The sequence below is a fragment of the Osmerus mordax genome, chromosome 1 (genome assembly GCF_038355195.1).
Source record: "Osmerus mordax isolate fOsmMor3 chromosome 1, fOsmMor3.pri, whole genome shotgun sequence".
Taxonomy (NCBI): Eukaryota; Metazoa; Chordata; class Actinopteri; order Osmeriformes; family Osmeridae; genus Osmerus; species Osmerus mordax.
Genome location: NC_090050.1, coordinates 6,706,512 through 6,718,881, shown reverse-complemented (window position 1 = coordinate 6,718,881; position 12,370 = coordinate 6,706,512). Strand labels below are relative to the sequence as shown.

At 42.3% G+C, this 12,370-nt stretch overlaps 1 protein-coding gene across 1 annotated transcript in view; it reads right to left on the bottom strand.

The window, feature by feature from the left end:
- Positions 1-12,370, bottom strand: part of txnrd3 (thioredoxin reductase 3) — a 76,263-nt gene that overhangs the window by 6,453 nt on the left and 57,440 nt on the right. Inside the window, exons 12-13 of the mRNA XM_067241613.1 lie at positions 8,842-8,998; positions 8,367-8,474 (exon numbers count right to left, since the gene is read on the bottom strand). Of these exons, the coding sequence (XP_067097714.1) occupies positions 8,367-8,474; positions 8,842-8,998 (265 nt within the window). The remainder of the gene's footprint in view (positions 1-8,366; positions 8,475-8,841; positions 8,999-12,370) is intronic.

Below are 12,370 nucleotides of genomic sequence, written 5' to 3'. Positions count from 1 at the left end.
AAGTAAGTCAGATGTCTCAGGTTAATTTTCTACCAGCCAATCAGCGAACAGAGGGAGTGGCTGTCGTGCGCTAGTTTGTGTTGTAGTTCCATAATGGCGGTGGAGAAAGATGCGAGCGAAGCCATTCGGTCCGTTGTGGCAACGCTGCCGAATATCCATAAGCTAAAGACAGAGCAAGAACAAGTTTTGCTGAGTTTTGTTGGTGGCCATGATTTTGTGGCCCTCCTCCCCATGGGGTTCGGGAACAGTTTGATTTTCCAGCTACGGCAGCTAGCTCTGTTACAGTAGTTGTGAAGGAATTGGCTAAGGCGATGGAGCGAGGCCAGAGTCTCTGTACAAATGAAATGTCCGAGAGTCTGGTTAGGACCAGGCTACCCAACACCAGTCTTGCCAGGTCCGCGGTTTTCCCGCGGAATTAGGCTACTTTTGAAATGTTGCCGCGGGTTGAATTTTTTGTCCGCTGGTTCGGGTAGACCTATTTTGCATACAAATTACATGAATATCTTAAAAATCCATATTTTAAATGAAATTATTTATACCCAAATCCTACCAAACTGACTCCAGATCAGCACGTACACACATTGACATGGGACAAGCCCTCATACACACACGCACTGTGCGTGTGCACACGTGCCTAATGCTCTCAGTCTCCTGAGAAAACCTCCTGAAAACTGCTTTTAATGCTGGCATACTAAACATTTGGTGTTACTTTGTAGATATTACAATACATTTGGCAATGATAGCAATGCTTTTGGACTTTAAAAGCAGTGTATACGGTTTGGCAGGGGCATATTTTGAGTTCTGATATTGGGCTGGTTTTTGGGCTGGTTTTATTGGCCATTGGGCTAGTTTTGATTGGCCATTGGGCTGGTTTTGTCACACAGACCTGGCAACCCTGCCCAACACCTCCTCCCGACACACTCATAACTTGCAAACCTACTTTGTGGCAGACTTTGCGGAATCTAAGCAAACGCACCTGAGGTAATGAAAAGTGTTAGCTTAAAAGCAGGAGGGTGGTTACGCCCTCAAGCTTCTTTACCTGGCATTAAATTACGAATGATCAGATGTCAGACGCAAGAGTAAATATTTGTGAGAAAAGGGTTCCTAGCTGCTATGAATGAATTGTGTCATACATGTATTACCTAACAAGTTATCCACCATATATGTATTTACTAGCAGGTTAGCCGCCATATTTGTATTGGCTGCAGGCATATGTATAAGCTAGCACGCAAACAGTCGAGTTGGTCAATCAAATGAAAACTAGAGAGGGTACAATTTCTTGGGAAATTGTTGGGTGTGCTTGCTTGCGTCGGTTGCAGATGGTTCCGTTTATTATGAAACAAGCTGAAGCACCTTTGAAACAAGCTATTCTAACAACATTGTCACCAGCAGTTTTTTTCAGATGGAATCGCGATTCAAACAGTACCATCTGCTAACTGAAAATATGCCCCCAAACACGTAAATAAGCTTAGGGGAAATGGCTAATTCAAAATAAGTTTGCTGGAAGCGATCATTGTCAGTAACAAAGCCAAAAGCGACCATTTGGTCTCAGTCTAGAGCCCTGCGTGGAGAAGCTGAATTGTGCTATAAGCAAGTTGGCCTAGCTGCTGTTGCTAGACAAACTTCACTGAGAGGATTGTTTGAATGTGCCGTAAATGTTTTTTTTTTCTTTTGACAAAGTTTAGGCTGTGGCATTGAAGACAGCGACGCACCACACAAGCTTGAGTTTAAATAAATTATTGGGTGTGCTCACGCCTTTGGCGAGGCACAACCATTGTTCTCTCACATATGTGTTATTGGGTGTGCTTTGCCTTCGGCAAGGGCACAACCTTTGTTCTCTCACATATATATTGTTTTCATGTTTCTCTTTATTATTCCAACTTCTTAGTTCTTCCGTAGGTTTTTTGGCCTTTAACTAGTCCTGCATACTTTCACCGACTACTACAATTTTGGAATTCAAAACGTTCAGCTCCTTCAGGAGATGTTGGACTGGGTTTATGACTTTTGGTATTTCTCACTTTTATACTTTTTAAAATAAGGTTTTTGTGTATTCTCTCATTAAAACTAATGGTAAATCCTTTCAAATCATTAAAAAAGCTTCCTCTTTCAAACTTAAATACTTCAGCATACTTTCAGCTAGAGACACCATTCAACTTTTAAAATGTTCACAAGACATTCAGCTATTCCCAAATGATTCAGCTTTTTCAAATATTCAGCCAATTTTGAATTATGACAGTTTCAAATACATGAACCTTTTTGCTCCTTCTTGATTTTTATGAATGAGCAATGAGCTGTTCTTTTTCTGATATTCAACTAAATTGTCAAACAAATTCCTCTAACTTTCATATAGTTTAACTTACAGAAACAAGTTATACCTTAAAATGTAGGAAAATGTTTCCTCTTTCAGCCAATGTAACTACTAAAGAGCTCACAGTTACAGATTTTCAGCTATGAGCCTTGAAGTGAGAGCAGCCTTTCAAATTCTCTCACTAACTTCAATGGAGGTGGGTAAAATTCGTCAGAGAAAGCCGAAGGAACAAGATTTTGAAACTGCCGATAGAGTCGTATTTCTGACCACACAGACATATAAAGGACATCTCTGGTTTAGGCAGAGTCTTGGGTCTCGGAAAATATCCGTATTTTTTGGATTGGACGTATAGTTTTGCGTCTAGGTTTACTTGTTTGAGGTGTGGATTCTAGCTACATTAGTTATTCTCTCTGCCCAGCTCGTTAGCGATCACAGCTGCTCCATCGCCGTGGCAACCAAACAAAAACGCACAGGAAAGCAAAAGGAACACGTTTTCGAAACTGCACGTAGAGTCGTATTTCTGACTGCACAGACATATAAAGACAGTTTTGCGTCTAGGTTAACTTGTTTGAGGTGTGGATTCTAGCTACATTTCTGTTATTCTCTGCCCTCAGCGCGTTAGCAATCATAGCTGCACCATCACCGTGGCAACGACAGACACGCACCACTCAGTCTCTCACACGGGTCCCAGATAGCAAACTTCATTGAAACTACGTTGAATCAACATTCCGCTGTCAACGTGATTGGTGCGTTTACTTGACCATGACCAAACCCGATTACTAGCAATTGTCGGTTCATGCCAATAATACGATTACTCCGTTTACATGTGTAATTGTTGGAATGCTGCTTCAGCATTCCAAGTATTGTTCTTTGAATCTTTATTCAACTTCTTCATATTCTTATTGTTGGAATGCTGCTTCAGCATTCCAAGTATTGTTCTTTGAATCTTTATTCAACTTCTTCTATTTCTTCCGTGGCACGTTTCAGCAAGGGCTGCAACAACTAATCGATTAAATAAATTAAAATCGTAGAGGAAAGGCCATCGGAGAGACGTTGTTGAGTAACGTTGTTCTGGAACACATGGCGGAGGCAGAGAAATCAGTACGACCCAAGTCATCCAAGGTGTGGGAGCATTTCACACTAAATACATCGAAACAGTGTGTTAATTGACCGAGGTGAAGTTAGTTTCATATTCGACATTCGTCTCACATTCAGAAGACGCTACTTTGCAGCATCACGTTAGGGACCGGGTGAAAACAACCCATACCATTTTGAAAAATGTACTTTTATAATATTTTTAGGAATATAAAACCTCAAACAGACACCAGAGTATCTTAACAATGTCTGGTATACTTCCACAACCTTTACTTTTTCAATTAAGTTTCAAATAAAATGATAGAAAATCAAAGATCTTAGAAAATATCTTAATCCTCGCAAATCGTAACTTTTTTTTAATTGTGTCAAAAAATCTTAAATATACACCAGATTATTCTAATAAAGTCTTGGTTACTTCCACAACCTTTCAATTTTCAATAAAGTTTTAAACAAAACTCAAATTAATTGCTCATCTTGGAAAATAGCATTACATCCACACTAATATAATTTAAAAAAAATTGTGTGCCTGTTTGTGCACATTCTGAAGATTTTTTGCGCTGTGAATTTGCACTGTCAGTTCTGTTTTTGAATAAAGGGTTGGAAATTAATGCTTTTTTGTTTTTTTAATCCGATTCATCGATTAATCGAAAAAAGAATCGATAGATTAATCGATTATTAAAATAATCGTTAGTTGCAGCCCTAGTTTCAGCGCCTTCAAATTCCTGCTATGACTTTTCAGCTTTGAACCCCTTATGCTTGAATTAATATAAATCAATATTCATAATATTCTTAACATGGTTTTCCAATTGAGTTTTTTTTTCAAATCCTCTCAATCCTCTTAAACGTCTTCAACTTTCAAATCCTTCTTCTTCCTCAATCTTTCAGCTACATCCACCATTTAAACTTTAAAATGTTGACAAAACCCTAAACTATTTTTTTTTAATTCAGCTTTTTGATATCTATTCAACTTTTTTCAATATCACTGATTATGTTTCATGACTTTTTCAAGCCGTTTCTGAAATTTACATGGGTGTGTACGTGAAAGCCTAGAGTGCAGACTGAAACGCTTAGAGTGGAGGGGAGCTTCGGATGTTGTTGAAAAAATATTTCTAGTTTGCCAGCATTGCCACAATTTTCGCTCTTCATGCTTCATTTTTGGATCAATAGATAGCTAATTTTGTGCTGGTCATAGACAGTTGTCTGTTGAATCCAACAGACGTACACATTTGTTCAGAGCCCCACGAAAGCGAGACAAAGTCCAACTCTCACCCCATAGAGACCATTGCAAATCTGGTGACAAAATCGTCAGAGAAAGCAAAAAGAACAAGATTTTGAAACTGCCAGTAGAGTTGTATTTCTGACCGCACAGAAATATAAAGGACATCTCTGGTTTCGGCAGAGTCTTGCGTCTCAGAAAATATCCTTATTTTTTGTATTGGACGTATAGTTTTGCGTCTAGGTTAACTTGTTTGAGGTGTGGATTCAAGCTACATTTGTTATTCTCTATCTTCAGCACGTTAGCAATCATAGCTGCGCCATCACCGTGGCAACGACAGACACGCACCACTCAGTCTCTCACACAGGTGATTGGTATTAGCTGATTAGTGGAGTCACAAGACAGAGTTTGATAGTATTTCAACCTAATACAATTTACAAGAGGTGACTGCAGGTGCTGCTAATATCTCTTTTACTACTATTGCTAATGGAACTGTTTTATTCTACTACGCCACTGAGTGCGTTTACTTGACCATGAGAAACCCGATTACTAGCAATTGTCGGTTTATGCCAATAATACTCTGTTTACATGTGTAATTAGTTATGCAATTACCAAATAAACGTGTCTACATGATTCTTTTTATTAATCGTTGTATGCTCCACGGACAAAACTTGCATCTTCATCCTTCTACAACAAAGTGTCGCCGTGTCTTCCTGTATCGGCCCTACTGTATGTTTCATTCAATCAACACATTGAATCCTACTAAGAAAGCCGAGTAAACGCACTCAATGGTAGGCTCCATCTGCTACTGCTATTACTATCCCAACTATAATTTCAGCTGTTAAGACTATAATATTCTTTTTATGACTAGCTAGCCTAGGCCTACTTCTTCTTCTGTTAAACAGTTCAGCTTTCAGCTTCTCCCGCATTGTATTTAAGCTCTTAGCGTTGTTAGATGATGCAGTTCAGTTTCCACACTGCCTCTTTTGTGTGACTCACACATTTTTTTAATTAATTTCAGCTTGCAGGTATTTTCTCATTTCTGTATTTTCCGCAATTAAAAAATAAATAATTTAATCTTTCAGCATTCCAACACATTTTCTGCAGGAAATGTATTTCTAGTTAGTTATGTGATTACTCAATAAACGCGTCTACATTATTCTTTTTTATTAATCGTTGTATGCTCCACGGACGAAACTTGCACTATCATCCTTCTGCAACAAAGTGTCGCTGTGTCTTCCTGTATCGGCCCTACTGCTGTATGTTTCATTCCATCAACACATTGAATCCTACTAAGAAAGCCAACTAGACGCACTCAATGGTAGGCTACATCTGCTACTGCTATTACTATCACAACTATAATTTCAGCTGTTAAAACTATAATATTCTTGTTACGACTAGCTAGCCTACTTCTTCGTCTGTTTAACAGTTCAGCTTTCAGCTTCTCCCGCATTGTAGGCTATTTTAGCTCTTAGCTTTGTTAGATGATGCAGTTCAGCTTCCACACTGCCTCTTTTGTGTGACTCACACATTTTTGAAATTCATTTCAGCTTTCAGCTTGCGGGTATTTTCTCATTTCTCACTTTTATACTTTTTAAAATATTAAAGTTTTTGTGCAAATCATTCTCCCTTTAAAAGTAATGGTAAATCGGAAAATAGGGAGTCAGGTGGCTGAGCGGTTAGGGAATCGGGCTAGTAATGTGAAGGTTGCCAGTTCGATTCCCAGCTGTGTCAAATGACGTTGTTTCCTTGGGAAAGACACTTCACCCTACTTGCCTCGGGGGAATGTCCCTGTACTTACTGTAAGTCGCTCTGGATAAAAGCGTCTGCTAAATGCATAAATGTAAAATGTAAATGTAAATCCTTTCCAATCATTGTTGGAATGCTGCTCCAGCCCCTTTCAAAAATACCTTTCGGTCACTTTGAAGCTTCAGCTTATAACTCTCTACTAAATGTTAACTTTTCAGCTTTTTTAGCATTTGTAGTTATTTATTATTGTTTATTTTCGCCCCCCAAAGGATCAGTCAATATTTGGACTACATAAACAACGCCTGTGTCAAAATGTTTGTCTTGGTCTCGATTGCGTTGCTTGTATTTTTATTTACGTTCCGTTGCACGGTTTAGGAGGTTAGGAGGTAGGTGGCAAAAAAGTGCCTTTAGTCGACGAAGGGTACTCAGTGCTATCTACGTCACCACGTCAGCACACGTTAGCAACAATGCATGGATTGATGTGCTGTTGCACAGCGAGTATCGTATCGTGCCGTGGTGTACTACTACCAAAGAACTTAGATTGACTCTTTGCTACTACTAGCAGCATCATACATGTACATTTAAGCAAATCAAGACTTGCATGTACAGTAAGTAATGTCACATTAAATAATGTATGTAAAGTTTAAACTCAAGCTTGTGTGGTGCGTCGCTGGCTTCAGTGCCACAGCCTAAACTTTATGTCAAAACAAACATTCTCATTTCCGGCGCTTTCAAACAATCCCCTCACTCAGTGAAGTTTGGCTAGCCAACGCAACTAGCTTGCTCGTAGCAAACTTCTTTTGAATTAGCCATTTCTCCCTAAATAGGTGTTAAGCTTATTTACGTTGTTGGGGGCATATTTTCAGTTTGCAGATGGTACTGTTTGAATCGCGATTCCATCTGAAATACTGCCGGTGACAACATTGTTACGTTAGCAACGACGCATGGATACAACGTGCATAGATGTGCTGTTGCACAACGAGTATCGTATCGTGCCGTGGTGTACTAGCAGCGTCATACATGTACATTTAAGCAAATCAAGACTTGCATGTACAGTAAGTAATGTCACATTAAAGAACGTATTTAAGCTCAAGCTTGTGTGGTGTGTGGCTGGCTTCAGTGCCACAGCCTAAACTTTGTCAAAAGAAACATTCTCATTTCTGGCGCTTTCTCAGTGACGTTTGGCTAGCAACAGCAGCTAGCTTGCTCATAGCAAACTTCTTTTGAATTAGACATTTCCCCCTAAATTAATGTCACACTTATTTACGCTTTTGGGGGCATATTTTCAGTTAGCAGACGGTACTGTTTGAATCGCGATTCTGTCTGAAATACTGCCGGTGACAACGTTGTTACAGTAGCTTGTTTCAAAGGGGGTTCTTAATGAATTATGCAATACGAGTAGGCTAAATGCTTGAAAATATCACTAGAAGGGCAAAATTTAAGGGGACGGACCCACCTACAACCAACGCAAGCGAGCACACCCTACAATTTCCCCAGAAATTGTACCCTCTCAAGTTTAATGTGACATTACTCACTGTACATGTAAGTCTTGAATTGCTTAAATGTATGATGCTGCTAGCACACCACGGCACGATACGATACTTGCTGTGCAACTGTCTTACAAGCACATCTATGCACGTCGTATCTATGCGTCATTGCTAACGTGTGCTGGCGTTGTGAGGTAGGCTAGCACTGAGTTCCTTTTGTGCACACAAGGCACTTTTTGCCACAAAAACACTGTAACCTCCTAAACCGTGCAACGGAACTTAAATAAAAATACAAGCAATGCAATCGCTAACAAGACAAGCCTTTTGACACCGACGTTGTCTATGTAGCCCAAATATTGAGGGATCATTAGGGGTGGGAAAATAAATAATAAGAATATACATGTGAGTATATATGTGAGAGAACAATGGTTGTGCTCCCCGAAGGCTTGAGCACACCCAATAATTAACCAGGATGGAGTCTGCTTCAAAAAAGCAGTCGTGTCTGACTCACCTCAATGTTGTCTTGTCCGTAGAGTTCAACAGCCCTCTCCTCAGAGAGGCCACAGGCGCCATACTCCAGAGGGGTGAACACTGTGGTAGGCACATTGACGTAGTCACACTGTGACACACAAAGATACGGGATCAAATGTGAATATTACAAGGTGGAGATGAAACAACGGTCTAACGTAGCTGTAAAATTACACAAAAAGGTAGAACAATATATAACCTAAATGCTAATAGTTTGTTAATTATTAATACTGACACCATCCAATAATTATTCATATTTGGCACCATCCATATTAAGAGTGTAATTAAGAGTCAGAAGCCATCAGGCCTACAGAGTAGCCTGGGACCTAGTAATCAACAAAACACTAAAATAAGTGAAATATAGTAAAAGAAGTAAAAGTCTATGCCAAGTGTCAGCCGGCTTCAGACAAAGCAGTAAAATTGTAACAGTCGAGACCGGACACAGTGGCTGAGCCGACCTTGAGTGTTGCACCAGCAAAGAGGCGGCGTGCTAGGAGCTTGCCGGCCTGGATGGCCACAGGTGTCAGCTCCCACTTGGCCTCCAGGATGTCACCGATTGCGTAGATGTGGGGCACGTTGGTCTGCTCCTCGCCATTCACCGGCAGCTTCCCATTCCTGGTAAAGACAGAAAGAAACGATATACAGTTAGGACGAACAACACTTCAATGGCACATTCGATTGTGTGTGAGTGTGCACGAGTGCAAAATCTGGTAGGACCCAGACTCCTAAACAAAGTTGCTACCAACTGTTACTGTGCAACCCAAAATGAAAGAGAGATGACTATAGAGTAAACTTATTAACGATGACTTCACGTTTTGACCTTAGATAACGATGTTAGAAACTGAAGAAAATTACTTCCACAAAAAAAGGTGTCCTTTTAGAAGTATCATTATCAAACGTATAATTTCACAACACAACAATAAGTGCTATATCTAAACCAAAACGCTGGGTTCAAATTAGGATTTCAGTGACACAGCGAACAGTGACAAGTATTTGCCTCTAATCAGGTGCACTTTAAACTATGTGTGTCGGCCCTATGGAAATGCTAGGTGGGGTGTCATATGACTCAGGCATATGACCCAGACAGGATTGCTTAAGCCTGCCTCATGTAAGGGATAATGCCCGACCATTATCAGGTGATATTGTACACCTCGAAGGGCATTATCCCGCTTATACCATGGTCACTTGTGTTATACAGTGTTATACTGTATAACGGACGCGCTGGTTCAGAAGCTATTCATTTATGCTGCGTTGTTGATTGAGGTGCGCGAGTCGACAGCTTAGACTCAGAGCTCTGAGGGCAGCAGGCTTTGATGTTTAATTGGTCTCTTTAACGACATGATTTGTGTATTATTCCTTTGTGTATGATATACATCAGTAATTGTATTTCTCTTATTTCTTGTAGACCACACCATACTTTCAGTACTTATTAAATCATCATTAACAGTCTGATCGTTTCTGGACTTCTCGTGTTCTAACCTTCGAGCCGGATAAGGTGTTTACCCTTGGATAAGAGATGTATCGGTGTACCAGTGACGATTGGAGTAATACAGGCCGCCTGAGACCCGAGGTTTGCCCACCACAACATCTAGAGGACTATGAAGTGGACTACTTAGGCTACACAGAGCATGGTTAGCGCCCAGTTAGCACAGCACATTATTACCAGCAAGAAGAGGAGGAAGCGCATATTATGGAGGGATTTGCCAAGATGACACCCCCCACCTCTGCATGTGCTTCCACATAAGTGGAGTCATAGCCATCATATGGGCGGATATAGGTCAGAAACCCAGCTAGCCCACAACCCGACGACAGATGGATGTGATGAGGAGTAGAACCAAAGAGCCTCCTCATACTATCGCAACAATCACCGGGAGCAGACACCCACCTACCAAGAGTTGGAAGAGATATGTGAAGAAAATAGTAGACTGCGTCAATCCCAGAGATCATTTCTTGAAGACATAGAAAGATTGAAGGACATGAAGGACGATTTGAGGAGGGTAAGGGTGAGCGTTTCCAGCCTTCAGCAATCCAACGCTGTGATTTCATCCTCCTTAAAGCCTCTCCCCATCCCAGCATGGCCTGTGCCTATCCCACCACCTGACTACAACACGCCCCTTCCTCGTGAGGAGAAAGATGATGATGAGGGTTGGCCGGATCCCCCACCATGGCCTCAGGAGGAGGAGGTAGGGGAGTCAGAGAGCGGGAGAGAGCAGCTAGTTAAGAGTCTGAATAAAATGATGGGTGAACTCCAAGTGATAAAGGACCAAGCCCTGGCCATTCCATCAAGTAGATCGCCAGGGTTACTGAGCCCCCACAATCGACGCGTGTGAGAGGGACAAGCTACTACGACCATGGAGAGTATAGTCAGACCCCCCCACCAGGTTTGTCCTACAGTTTCAACCTACGAAGGCACGCAAAGTAGGCAACCTCTACCACAGAGAGCTACACCCCCCCTTTCAGTGGATGAGTCCCGAAGGATGAGGTACGTCAATGGAAACAAACCGCCACAGTTCTGCATGGAGCCAGAGATCAGCCTGAAAGCGATGCCGCTGCCTCCTAGGCTACCCTAGCTGCAGGAAAGAAGAAAGGTAAAGCTAAGCCTTATTGCCCTTACTGTGGCACCCTAGACCACTACCTCAGTCAGTGTGCAACCTATCAGCAGTTGCCTAAGGACAAAATAACAAAGTGGATTAAGACGAACAAAGGGTGCTGGCGTTGTGGGAGATCCCATCCCAATGTACGCTGAAGGCATCCCAATGTACGCTGAAGAAGCCCTGTACCATCTGTAAAGGAAAACACCTATCAGTTCTTCATGAGGTAAACTTCAGAGCCCTGAAGGAGGCACACCAGGAAGAGAGTTATCTGGTCAGCACAACAGCTGAGGTGCTCTATCTGGAAAGGCCAGCAGACCCCAGCCGTGTCCTGCTCAAAGTCATCAGAGTGCACCTTCAACACGGAAGCTGTACCCTTGACACGTACGCTATACTGGACGATAGGTCAGAACGTACGATGCTCCTCCCAGAGGCGGCGAGGAAGCTTGGACTACAAGGTACTCCTGAGGATCTCGCCTTGAGAACAATAAGGCAAGATATTCAGACTATCCGGGGTGCAGCAGTGACATTCGGCATTTCCCCAGTCTCACAGCCCAAGACTAGTTTTCTCATTAAAGATGCCTTTACAGCCACACGCCTGGGGTTAGTCGAACACTCCTATCCTGTAACTAGCCTTCAGAAGAAGTACAAGCACCTGTCTGGTCTACCACTACGGTCGTTCGAGAATGCCCAGCCCCTTGATCCTCATTGGAGCCGATCATTTTCACTTGATCACTCCCATCGAACCAGTATGGTTTGGTCCACCTGGTGGGCCAGCAGCCATCCTGACCAGGCTAGGATGGACTCTCCAGGGGCCAGCGAGGTTGGTTGAGCAGCATCTTCGCCCACAGCAATGTCTGCTGAGGTCCATCGCTCCCCCAGTCAGAGCTCCTCTGACACGTCAAAAACTCTGGCAGGTAGATATACCTTACCCTTCCGAAATGAAAAATGAGTTACTCGTTCGAGGCAGGACCAAGAAGCTGTTGATCTGCTAGAAGCGAAGACGACATGAGTGGACGTGGATGGAGTGTTGAGATATGCTACCCCGCTACTTCGTAACAAGAACATGCCTCGCTTCCAGGACCGGAAAGAGACAGTCCTTCCCAGCTTGAGAAGCGTAGAGAAGCGGCTAGCTAAAGACCCGTTGCGGGCCACAATCTACGGTTCAGAGATCCAGAAGCAGTTGCTAAACTCAGCCCTGACATCCTTGCACAAGATCACAAGTCGTGGTATATACCCCATCATATGGTGAGTCATAATGGCAAGAACCGCCTGGTGTTTAACTGTTCCCACCAGAACCAGGGCCTCAATCTGAATGAGTCACTACTGCCGGGCCTACCTTGGGTGCATCTCTTTTGGGAGTATTGCTGAGGTTCAGGGAGTATGCTGTTGCGGT